Raw genomic sequence first — 13,864 nt, 5'->3', positions numbered from 1 at the left:
TCTTCAGAGAAGTTGAGCGATGGCGACGACGGTGGGTGGGGGTAGATTATGAAAAAGAGGGAGCAAAAGGGAATAGGAGGAGGAGATTATAAAATTCGGTTTTGTTTTTTGCTTTTATGATTTCTGGTTTTGCTTCTTTTTCTTTCAATCAAAAAATATAAAATTGTTTCAGTTGATCATAAAAGTTAATTTGTGATTGGTCAACGTTTTCAGAGTTAATGGTGAGGATGGTGGTGGTGAAGATATGAAATAGATGTCCACGCATAAATGAATTTCAAATTTAGGCAAAATTTTACTCTTTGCTCCCATGCTGTCAATTGAAAAATAAAAATGAAATTCTACTTTTTATGCATGTAAATTTATTATTTTTTTAACAAAAAACCTTTTTTTTTTCAATTATTTCTACTTTGATTAAAACCATGCGCATACATTTGTGTTTGAAAAGTAAAAAATGTTATATTTACACATAAAAAATATAACTTAAATAATTACATTCATTTCCTCAACATTACATTTTTTTTGAAAAAAAACCAAAAAAAAAAAACCAAATCAACATTCTATTTCAATTTTAAATGAGAAAATTTTATCAATCTTTCAATGAACAGAATAATTTACATCTAATTCTGAATATAATATTTCATTTTGCAAATATAAAAAGAATTTAAAATGGCTAAATTTATTTTCTTATCAGGATATTTTTATTTGAAAAGAAATGAACAATGACGTGCAGAGAACTTTTTCAATTGAAAAAAAAATAGCAAAAATATAATAACAGTGGGGCACAGGCCTATAATACATTCCTCTGAAAAGGGCACTTTTAAAACAGGAGTAAAAGGGGCAGGTGCTTGGGCACTCCTCGCACACCGAACTCTGCACGTCCCTGCTTCTAGGGAAAACTAATTCAGAGATTGTGTATTAATATTAATTAAGGTTGTGAAGTAAACAATCATTCAATGACTGTTAAAAATACTTTTAAATCATTCATTTTTAATGTTGAATTTGTTTTATTGCCTGTTTATCAAAATCTGTATTTTTCCTACTTTCAAGAACCATAAACACATTTATATCACATATTTAAAGTTGGGGTATTTTTCAATATATATACAATAAAACCAATAAGTGGTCCAAAAACAAATAAATGCTACCAAAGGCAAGTTAAATTACTATTTTACCCATCTGGATAAGTTTTTTTGTGATTTAACTTATTTTAATACGTTTATGTACTTCAAAACACAAGTAGTGCCAAGTCTTAAGTTAGAACAAGAAAAACATGGTGGACATGAGACAGTCATTACTGGAGTCTCAATAATCTTTCAAAAATCGAAAATTAAACAAAATAATGATAGAAACTCACTTATTCAATAAACATCATTATTCAGCTAGGTAGAAGAATAACTTATCTTGCCTTTGGTAACAATTATTTGTTATATATTTGGGTTTTTTTACCACTTTTTTGCTTTGTTGTTTATACTGCTAAATGCCTAATAATTTTTTGAAAACGTTTGGAAATAACATTAAAAAATATTTTAGATGTTAGACTATGGTGGTTCACTTTACTATATAAATATAAAGTAAATGATCATCTAGTTCTTGATCACGTAGAATAAGATAGAACGAGTAACCATTTTTTTATACTTCCAATATGGCAGCAATTTTAAAAATACAAAAAATAGAATTTCATTTTTATTTTTCTGTTGACAATATGAGAGCGCATGGTAAAATTTTACTTAAATATCTATAAAAACAAAGTTAAGGGAAAGGATGGGTTAAAATGCATATTTTAGACAACATCAGAAAGATGTAAAAAAAAAAAAAAAGAATCAGTATTTGTATGAGAATAGTGATGATGATGCTGACAACCGGATGTGGATGGATGAGTGTTGTATAATAATGATGCATTGACCATCTTTGAGGGAGCTCATTTTCGCTTTACGAGCATACATACAGGATTGCTGTTTTTTAACACAGCCACGGCTCGGTCATGTTCAATGCACGTAAAGTCTGTGTCATTAACCTGAAAAGAATAAGAAGAATCAAAAACAAATATAAATAAAAAACTAAATAAGTAAACTAAATTATTTAACAAAAAAAAAAAAAGTTTTTTAAATTGTTTTATGACAAGACAAATACAGGATGGGATATAAGACCTATTACAAAATTTTGGAACCATATTACATGATAATATTAAAATAAATACTCACCTATCTGTTTAAATGTATGTATGTATGTATGTATGTATGCCTAAAACTTTCGATAGAGGCGACAGATTTTCCTAACATTGGTATCGTTTTGAAGCTTGACCCTTCAAACGACAAATATCGAAAAATTGGCTAAACACATTACATTGACATTTTCGAAAGTCATTCCTTTTTTCGATTGACTAGCCTTAATTTAAAACTTTGCTACTTCCGGTTTGACGATGGACGCAACGGTAAAGATGTCACTTTTTTTTCATGTTCTTTTTCCCCTTTGCGGTACAGGTTCGAGCCTGCCTGTCTACTACCACTTTTCTTTTGCTCAACCCACACCTCCAAACACCCGGGCAATGATAGGCACCCATGCTAGTATTAAAATAAATTTACTATTTTCTTGTAATTATATGATAATGTAATATATGAATTCTTATTTTTCAGAAACAAAAGATAATTTTTGACAATGTCTGTTGAACTGAGGAGAAAATTCGTAATAGAGCAGCATGAGAAATATTCGAGTTAAAGAAAAACCTCAAAATTCATAAAAAATTTATTGTTACCTGGAAACTTTGTTAATCAAAAATTGACAACAAGAAGAATCAAAGAAGATCCAAGAGATAAAAAAAGAAAGCATAAACATCACCAAGGACTATGCAAAGATTATGTCGAAGTGACCAACAGATGTCACCTTATAAGCTCCAGTGACAGCTTCTCTCTGAACCCACAATTGCAAAGCGACTCATCAGAAGTTGGCGCAACAAGCCACACTGCTCATGTAACACAGCAGTAGTGTAGAGACAACTGTCCATCCTGGATCAGCAAAGAATGACCTCCTTCATCACCTGAGTTTAACGTTTTTGATTATTCTTTGTAGTGAATCCTGTAAAGTGAAACCTGCTCTACTCTTTGTCAAAATATTGAAGTTTTTAAGATAAAACTGAACAAATGCTGGGTGAAAATAGATGTTGCACTTTCTTCTATAGATGATTTTCCCATAATCTTCATAGTGAAGTCATGAGGGAACATTTTGAATAATACTTATGCCATATTGTTCCTTCAGTATTTGCTAATTATTTTCTGTAATTGGGTTTTGTGATGAATTATTTTGTTGGGATAAATCTGAGTTTTATTTTGCAACAGTATTTATGTCCAACCTGTATGGTATTGTTTGCTGGTAAAGAAATATGGAGTGTTCGTCCTCTTGGATAAACCACTGTAGAAGCATGCATGCCTTAATGCAAATGACACTACCATATATGGCAACACTTCAAAGGCCGGCAATGACTAAGATCTCTCTGATTGTCTCTCTTTTGATATTGAGCACGTGGTGCAATGGTACAAAAAAACTTTAATGCATCCAAAATGAAGCTTCTCTCTTTCCATCATCAACGCTCTGACCCCGCATCTGGCCCCAAATGAAATATTAATGCTTCTCATCTTGGGGAAGATCATTTTAACAAGCTTCTGGGACTGACCATGACTCCTGATCTGAAATGGAACACTTACATCAAATCCACTGCCAATTGCAGGAAGATTGGCTGGCCGAGGAAAATTTGAAAGTTATGAATCAAAACCACATAACATGGAATCTGGAGAGAGTTGATTAGCTGAACCATGCACTTTGCATTCTTGTCATATTGGCTGAATGATCTTTCAAGCTGCACCGGTTGGGCAGTTGAGAGCAGACAAGGTAGTGTTGCATTGTATTCTCCTCTTCCCCACATCTTGCTGATTAACTTTTGTAGTCTCCATCTGGTCATAGCAACTTTGGATGAGCCTATTTCTATTCTCAAACACTTGAGTGCTTTCCAGGGAACCAGAGTGCTTCTGAACCAGGAGGAAGAGCTTCTAAACTGGGAGGAAGATTTCCATGTTAGTAGTAGAGGAAAATTCTCTAGCCGTCTGGTCTATCTACATGCAAATCCTAAAAAACTTGTCTGCTTATTTCATCTTAGAAACTTGGAGGCCAATTGACCCCTAAATATCACATGATCTGGAATACAAATTGAGAATAACACTAACCATGTCTACCTTGGCATAACTCTGGTCCATAGTTTCTCATACAATTACATATTATAAAATGTAAAATTAGTTTGTAGAATAAGGATAGCAAGATAGCATACAAGTAGAACATAAACAGATCATTAAAGCTGAACCAAGAAATTTCAGTCAAGCTTTAATGATAAGTTTGTGTCCTTATTTCTACTAGCATGTTACCTTGCTTATCCATATTTCCATAAACTAATTTTATATTTTGTCTAAAATTTTGTTTCATGTTTTACTCTCTCATATTATAAAATGTAAAAAAAAAAAAAAAAAAAAAAAAAAAGTAATCTGATATCATGGGCGGATAGGACTTTGGCTTCATCATTCAATCCTCAACGATGGTAAAAAAAAATCCTAATATTAATTTGTTTTGAATTAACATTAATGCAACATGGGTTTAAAAAATTATTTTCTTTCATTCTTACTAGTAAACATTCAAAACACAACGATGAAACTGGATCAAATAGTCGGCTGTTGATTAATTTTTCTTGATTTTTTTCCTTACATTTAAGCAGTTACAAAATTTTGCACATAAATTAGAGAGAGTGAAGCAATTGACAGTAGATGTATATTTAAAAAGTAATATGACTGGGGAGGGGGAGAAATATGAGTCTTAAAGTGAATACGTTAGACGCATTTTTTCATCATTCTATTTTCTTTTCCCAAACAACACCAGGTAACTTTACTAAATGTGTATGCGAGTGTGTATATTCAGCTAAAAGTAAAAAAAACTACAAAACAAAGAATCACAAAGTTGGTATATTCTTAATCAGCATTGTACTGGATGAATAATATCTAAGATAGGACATTCCAAAAGTAATGCTTCCTATTTTTTTATTCTGCTGGAATAGATCAGAGGAGGTTGCAAATTGCATTGTTATGATGTCTGAACTTATGCATTCATGATCTGAAAGTATCATCTCTCTATTCCAGATACTGATAGTCTGAGACTGTCATGGACGTGCATCAGAAGTAAAGATGTGTCATTGAATTCCTGGCAAAGGTGCATTAAGAATGTTGGTGACAATGTAGAAAAATATATTCTAGAGCACTGAATGGTTGCTTGTTTTAATGGTGCCATTCCCATCTTCATCTTTAACTTTTTGAGTGAAAAGAAAAATAGGAGGCTTTACTTTTGGAACGACTCTCGTAAAATTTAGAAAAAAATTTCCATTCTTTAGGGTTAACTGGGCCTGGTTACTCCGGGTGGGGGAAGTTGATTTTTTAGTGTTATTATGTTCTAAATTGGAAATAAAATGTCGACTTGTTCCTCAAGGAATGTTTTATATCAACGAGAGTTGTATGTGTGTCCAACTAGAGATGGATGGAGGAGGAAAGAGATGGAGACGGATAAAGAGAGATGTAGAAGTTTTAATAGAAATATATTAGACTTTTGCCTAGGGCAGTTCGACTAGTGTAAAATAAATGAACAATATTCTAATACAAAGTAAATACTTAAGCAAAACCGATTACCTATGTCACACTAAGTTTCTTTGTTATTTTACATTGCAAAAAAAAAAACCCAAAAAAACTGCAAATATTTCATTTGTTATTATCAAATGAATGTTTTAAACGATAATACGATCTGAATAATAAAGTTTCATGAAAGCTGAATCACATATAACCAAGTCATCTTTATATATATATAAAGAAAAGTGACCTTGTGTGTGTGTGTGTTAAGAACGGTCTCTATTAAACTACTCGATTTTTGGTTTACACACTTGAAACTTGATATATAGGGGATTCAATGTTTTTTAAGTAGTAAAAATAGCTGCTAAAGGGTCCAAATTGAAAAATTGGAACTTGGTAGGTGTAAGTCAACTAAGTGTATATCTTTTACGCATGTGCAAATATACATTTATATTTAACGTTATTTTTTAAGTTCTCATCTGCATATGGACTTAGCTCAGATGGTAACAAATAACACTGGAGAGCTATATATTTTAGTTTCGATTCTAGCTGATGACACCATTTTTTTTAAATCACTACTACATATTGGGTACAATATAATAAACAATATCTCTGTATAATAATAAATACAAAATCTGCATAAATTAAAATATATTTAAGCGTATTTTATGACCAGGTAACACCAAACAGCCTACTAGTTGCTAAAAGAAATAAAATTTTAAAAAGGTTAGATAAGTAGGTACACCCCTGTTTTAAATGTAAACCAATAAATATTCAATACACCGATTTGAGGAAATTGAGTGATAATAACCATTTTTTTTCTTTTCACAGGGAAATTCACCAATAAGAATTTGTTTATGTTGGACTTGAAAATGGCCATGTTATAATCAACTAGGAAGCAGCCATATGGCATTGCATGCCACATACAAGCAGCTCTAGGATAAAGCTTTGCTCATGGAATTTGCATTTAGTTATAGATACAGATAAAGAGTCAGGGAAATTGCTGGCAATGGTTGTAGCTAGGCGAGTGTTTGTCGAGAATGTTGTACAGGGGAAGACCATAGATTGAAGCTCAGCTGAGCAGTTGCAATAAAAATTATGATAGAGAAGAAATAGACTCGCTACATTCTCTTCTGCGAGAAAGAGATAGTAGGAGAGAAGAAGAGGACATCCCCAATGTTTGCAAGAAATATGACGAAGATATATGAGTACTCAGAAATGGAGAAAGTATGTTTGTATATTTTGTTTGTTATTGAAATTGTTCAGGAAATTCTGAATTATTTTTCTGGTATTCTGTCTATTATTCTTGCATGTCTAATTATTATTCTGGGATTCTGTCTAATTATTTTTCTGGTATTCTGTCTAATTATTTTTCTGGTATTCTGTCTAATTATTATTCTGGTATTCTGTCTAATTATTATTCTGGTATTCTGTCTAATTATTATTCTTGCATGTCTAATTATTATTCTTGTATTCCGTCTAATTATTATTCTTGTATTCCGTCTAATTATTATTCTTGTATTCTGTCTAATTATTTATTCTTGTATTCTGTCTATTATTCTTGTATTCTGTTATTTATTCTTGTATTCTGTCTAATTATTCTTGTATTCGGTCTAATTATTATTCTTGTATTCGGTCTAATTATTATTCTTGTATTCGGTCTAATTATTATTCTTGTATTCTGTCGAATTATTATTCTTGTATTCTGTCGAATTATTATTCTTGTATTCTGTCAAATTATTATTCTTGTATTCTGTCGAATTATTATTCTTGTATTCTGTCGAATTATTATTCTTGTATTCTGTCGAATTATTATTCTTGTATTCTGTCGAATTATTCTTGTATTCTAATTATTATCCTAATATTCTATCTCATTATTATTCTTGTATTCTCTGAAAAATATTAATAGCTGCAAACGAGCATGTTATTTTTAAATTTGTCTTCTGACAAAGTGAAGGGAAGAGCAAAAATCATGATCAAATAAAAATGAAACTAAAAAACAAAATGTTCTTTTCAAATTTATATTTCTTTAGCAACAGCCAATAATTAAAAGAACATTTTTATGGAATTTCACATGTCAAGAAATTCCATCTAATTTTTATTTTTAGTCACATTTATTTATATTTATTTATAACTCCATGGTCATCCCGATTAAAAGAATTCCATGTTAGTGTTAATAAAAAAATAAAAGTAAGCAGAAATTCATTATTTTTAATTTTTTCTTGACTGATCTTTTTATAATTCTTCAAATACTATCAATTAAATATTTTCAGATAAACATTTTTAACAAAGAATTTTTCAATTTGATACTTGTTTAGAAACATTTTCAGAATTTCAAGCAAAATGGAATCATTGATCATTAAAACATTATTTATTATCACAGGATTGGAATTCAATTGTTATCATAATCTGAAAATTAAGAAAAAAAATTTTTTGTTGGGTCTGAAATTTACCCTTTTTTTTCATTTGTAAACAAATATTCAAATTATTATTATTATTATTATTATTATTATTATTATTATTAATTTTTTGATCCCCGACAAAAGGAGGGTGGACATGTAAATTAACCTTTGTCCACTCGTCTGTCCACATTTTTCGCAATAACTACGCCTCAGAATTTTTTAGAATTTTGCACAAACATTAAACAGAATATGAGTAAAAAAGAAATAAAACGGATTTTCCGGGAAAACTCCAGTTACCCCCCCCCCCCTCCCCCTAGGGGCACCTTCCAGGTTAAAATGGCTAAATTTTACACTTTTGTGCTTATTAAAAAAATTGATGCCTTGGGCTTTTAGCAAACTTTCTGAAAAGTTGTAACTAACTGATTTCTATATAATTTTGTTTGTCTATATGTCACAATAACTCTTGGGTGTGCCCCAGGGGCTCTTTTAGGGCTAATAAAAACACTCCATTTTTGGAATTATTTTACCATATTTGTCCAAAATTTTCAGTGTATGTCTATTTAGCAATTTTGCATGGTGTTGAACTCAAATTTAAATATGGCCTTGGGGACTTTTGGGACTAAATGGGTGGGGGCAAATGATGGACTTAGTCATTTCTTTTTTTGCATGGTGCAGAACTCAAATTTACATATGTTAAGGCCTAAAACTGCACTGTTTGTTCATTTTCACTAGGATTTGACATTCCCTAGAGACTTTTGGGGCTAAATAGGGGGGGGAGAGAGCAAATGCTGAACTTAGTCATTTTTTTTTGTCTTGTTCACTGAGCACTCACAGGGGACCATACATGCTTCACTTGTTTTTCTGAATTTTTCTTTGTGTATACCAATCCTTTTTGTTTAGAAGCTCAATATGTTAAATATAGGAACAGAGCATATATAAAAGAATAACATTATAGCTGCATTTAACAAGTTATGTTTGTAAAGAACCGTCCCCTTAAGTACAAAATAATTTCTAATTTCTACTCGAGTCCTTATAAACTTAATTAAAGTATAATTATTTATTTCATATACAATTATACTTTTAAATATATATTTACATTTTATTAATATGATGCCGAGTCTTCTATGAATTTTTCTTTACTGACATTATATTGTCATTGCATTTTTTCTTTCTAAGGGAAGAATTTCTATTTCTAGTATATGCATGAAAAGGTTCGATATTGACATAATAATAACCGATTGTTCCTGCATAACACAAATATGAGAGAAAAAGAAGAGCAAAATAGACAAACCTTAAGAATTTTATCTCCTTTGAATAAATGGTTCATGGCTGGACCTTCTGATTGGACTTTAGTCACAAAAATTCCCTTGGGAGAAGAAAAAACAAAGAAAATAAATATTTAAACAAAGAAAAAAATATGATCACAGTATCTGGCATTGCATGAAATAATACTTTGAAATGTTTTTATAAGTTTAATTGGGAATTTTCTCACAAAATTTCTTAATATTATGAAATTATCTAACTTCAACTGTGTGTGTGTGAGTGTGTGTGTGTGTGTGTGTTTTTATATAAAAGATAAACTTCTCTAGACATACTAGGTAAGGCTTCATAGCCAGAAGTAAAATGCCAGACTACAAACAATGTAGTTGTGGGTCCAATTCTTGCAAAATCAAGCCATACTGAAGACTGTTAGTTAACAAGAAACGCACATCCATGGATAACATCTGGAATTCATTAAAGCATCTATTTTGAGCAATTAATATTATAATTATGAACTTGTAGACAATTTGTCTCTCATGAGGCATTTTGTAAAATCCAATAATGTTAAAAATTCCAAGTTTCAAAAAACTTTGGAAAAAATAAAAGTAAATATTAAATTCAACTCACCATATCATCAGGTTTGAAGGGGTTACCATAGGAACCAATACCACCAGCTATACTAAACCCAAGTCCAGGGTTTTTTGTTATGTTTATTTCAACCTAGAAGAATAAAGGAGAAAAAAAATGGATACTAACAAAATCAAAACAACAATTATTTTTTTTATCGAGTATCATTTAAAAACAGATTTATTTGACCTCAATAAATCATCTTTTTCTTGAACACGCCATTTATTTATTAGAGATACACAAAATTGTATCCATATTTTGTTTTTGTGTAACATTTTGTATGAAAATGTTTAATCTTCTGGATTTCATTTATGTTATTCATTCTACTTGATTATTCTTTTTACATTTTAAAAATAAAATTTCTTATTTGTGTATTTGGTTCACGAAATTTGAAATGTGTTTGTATTCTTTTCACTTGAATTATTTTGCTTATCATTTTAGAAGCATATTTTATGAGGATTTAATTTGCTGAATTCAATTTATAGTTTCAATTATTTTTTTTTTCTTATAATGCATCAATCAATAAATCTTAAAACTGATACATAGATGGCACTACTATATAAAAATAAAATCCATACATTTATATAAAGTACTAACTTTCAAATGACATGCATCAAAATGTTAATCCATTAGCAGGCAAGGTTTTGGCCTCTATTTTTGGATGTGCAAAGTGTTTTGTTTATCGTATGCCTTGAGAAAGGAATTACACAATGAGGGATAAAATAGATGGCTTCACATGCCCCCCCCCAACTCATTCTGCAAATCTGTCTCCCAGCGACTACTACTTGTTTGTAGACCTCAAAAGAATGCTCCAGAGAAAAAATTTGGTTTCAATAAAAAGTTATATTGGAAACTGAAATGTATTTTGAGGCCAAAGTAATCGTTCTATAAAAAAGGCACTGAATCATTAGAAAAGCATTAGAATCAGTGTATCATCTCAAGAATGAAACAACATCGACGAATAAAGTTGAATTTTGCCTAAAAAAAGGTTGTTTTATTAGCCTAGGATTTATTGATTAATGTGTTTACTTTTTTTTTTCTAAATGCAGGTGTTCTTATAATTTGGGATTCTAATTTCGTTTTTTTTTTCTGAATCCATATGTTCCTATATCTATGGATTTCATTTAAACTTTATTATCCTTTTTGCAGGTGTTCCTATAATTAAGATGTTTTAGTCAATTCTTGAAGGACTATTTTTCTGCAATCATGGAATTGTAATTTTAAAAAAAATTTAGTTTTATTATCATTAAAAAAAAATTAACATTTTTTTTTTGAGAATTCTTTCACAACTTATTGATGTGAAAAAATATTTAAAAAAAAAAAAAGAAAGAAAGATTGTGTATGTTTAAAGAAAAATGTTGGCTCATATTTTTATTTACTTTTTTTTTAAACTATGGAGTTGTAGTTCAGTGATCATTGGTACAGCAGAAATGGGAGGCTAGACGGACAACATTGATGCATATGAATTGGAAGTGGATATGAAGATGAAAGTAATACATTTCAAAATCTAAAGTACACTTAAACTGAAACAAATCGTATTCTAAGTTCATTCACTGACATATACACAAATGATGCTACCATTTATGACAACACTTCAAAGACTAACAACAACCAAGATCTTGCCGAGTCTCTCTCCTTTGACGTTGAGCACAGTGCAATGGGAAAAAAGGTGGCTGGGTAGTTTTAATGCATCCAAAACCAAGCTTATATCTTTTTGTCATCAACACTCTGATCCCAACTTGGCCCCAATTAATATGAATGGTTTTTATCTCAAAGAAGCTCCCTGCTTGACAAGCTTCTATTTCCTGGCCTGAAATAGAAGATTTACATGAAATTTGTTGTCAAGTTCACTGGAAAAATGGTTGCATCATTTTACTGCTCCAGAAGGTAACTCACTTCAACACAATCCTCTAAGAGCCAGATACATCCTAAAATGGAGAACTGTTGCTATGCTTGAGCAAGAGTTGCTTGGAGCACTAGAGTTCAAAACTTTGAAACATAGTAGTTGATGCCCTTTTCTCTGCAACCTCTTTCCTACAAAAGAGATGTTGTGAGCCTGTCTCTGCTCTGTCAGTATTTTTATGACAAGTGGTTGTTTAAGCTTCAATCTACAGCCCCCATTTGCCAAACTTTCACAAAAAACACTTGTCTAGCTGCAGCCACTACCAACAATTTTCCCCACACAATCTGTGCATAAATCTAAATGCAAATTCCATAAACAAAGCTTCTTTCCTATAAATGCCAGCCTATGGAACTCTGTTCCGCTGGCCTGCTTTCCAGCTAACTACAATATAGCTAATTTCAAGTCCAACGTAAATAAGTTCTTGTTGTGCTGTTTTCTTAAATAATCAAATTATTCCTAATTTCAACTATTAACGATTACTATGCTGTTGTCCTGGTGACCACTGTACACTCATTAACCCTTATCCTCGAGTAGCCTTTGGACCTTGATAAGTGGTGACTCCCTTGTAAAAAATAAAATAAAATGTCTTTAAAGAAATTATTCTATAAATTTTTATATTGAAAAAAAAAAAGTTATCACTTATAAAATTTAGAAATAAAGAAAAGTATTTTTTAATTTAAGAACATTTTATGAAATGATTCTGGTTTGTCTACGAAACTTTATCTGTTTCCATATATCATCTTAACCAATATAAAAATAATTTTAATTTAAGAAATCCTTTAATAAGATAAATGATTAAAAGAATACGTTTTCATAATTTTAAAAACTTTTTGAAGCTATCTGTAATTTCTTTAATGTGTAATAATTTTTTTTTTTCAGTTTTAATAAAAATGAAAGCATATTTTATTGACATTTTCTCATGAAATATTAAAATGGAAAAAACAAAATTCTCCAAAAATGAAAACATAAAATTAAAATAGAATTGGAGCGTAATTAAGAAATATTTGAAACCTGATGTCAACCAATATTACGAGTGAACCGTGAGCATTTGTCACACAATTCTCAGGCGCTGTAGTTAGAAATAGATCTTAAATCGAGGCTGATTTTCAAGATCTGGGAGGTGGGGCAGGAGCATGACCGTGTGATAGGGAATGGGTTATGGAGAAGCTATGTATGCTGCTACATATGTGTAACTCGAGTATTTTTGTTGGGTTATCTGGGAGTATGTATATCAATAGGACACATGTGGTATGAATTCATCAGCGCACATTCGAAAGAATTTGTAAAACAAGCAGAGGTGCAACACTACGGCAATAGGAACTTTGCTGATAGTGTGGGATCTATTTGATTGAAGAGTCGTTTTTGGACTCTAAGATTATAAGCAAATAGATTTAGGATGATTTGAATCCATCGCACAAATTTCATAATCGACATCACTAAGCAATATGACACAAGCACTCAAAAACACCAACACGTTACCAAAATAAAACTGATAGTTTTTATCAAATACTGATCACATTAAATAGTCTTAGAATGATTGCAGTTTGTTTTCGTGTTCACAAATCAACACTAGCAAAATTTGTGCTCAGCATGCACATATATTTGCTGATATGAAAACTGGTAATTTTCCAAAACTAAAGCCAACTAAATAATAAACTTTTTGGGTGCTTATTCAGATTGGCACTTATGATGGTATTTAACATTAAAGAAAATACAAAAATGTCTATATGATTACCAGTCATGAAACGAAGATGAAAAATTTCCAAAAATCACTCAATTTGATCAAGTATTTTTTTTATTCAAGAAAATCAAATTTTACTGTTTCAATGTGGATGACAAGTGTCCAACTAATCGCTGGACAAGGGCAGACAATCCTAATGCACATGGAAATTGTCAAAATAATCACTAATTACTTTTCCTTATTATGTTCTCTCATAAAACATGGCCTTGTGTCACTTATTGATAAAAAATGGCAAATTTGTTTTTGTGAATAAAAGAAAAATACTTGATCAATTTTTGTGATT

The 13,864-nt window shown here is 30.7% G+C and overlaps 1 protein-coding gene across 2 annotated transcripts in view; it reads right to left on the bottom strand.

Annotated features, from left to right (window-relative positions):
* Positions 1 to 1,079: 1,079 nt before the first annotated feature.
* The window catches only part of LOC145279614 (uncharacterized), a 350,943-nt gene continuing 338,158 nt past the window's right edge, over positions 1,080 to 13,864 (bottom strand). For both annotated transcript variants that reach the window (XM_080130812.1, XM_080130813.1), the window contains 3 exons: positions 9,938 to 10,030; positions 9,342 to 9,416; positions 1,080 to 2,014 (listed from right to left, as the gene is read on the bottom strand). In XM_080130812.1, coding sequence (XP_079986938.1) covers positions 1,919 to 2,014; positions 9,342 to 9,416; positions 9,938 to 10,030 — 264 coding nt within the window. In that variant the 3' untranslated portion in view covers positions 1,080 to 1,918. The remainder of the gene's footprint in view (positions 2,015 to 9,341; positions 9,417 to 9,937; positions 10,031 to 13,864) is intronic.

This window comes from Euprymna scolopes, chromosome 7 (assembly GCF_053919585.1).
Source record: "Euprymna scolopes isolate OS-2025 chromosome 7, ASM5391958v1, whole genome shotgun sequence".
NCBI classification, from domain to species: domain Eukaryota; kingdom Metazoa; phylum Mollusca; class Cephalopoda; order Sepiida; family Sepiolidae; genus Euprymna; species Euprymna scolopes.
This window is presented reverse-complemented; position numbering and strand designations above follow the sequence as displayed.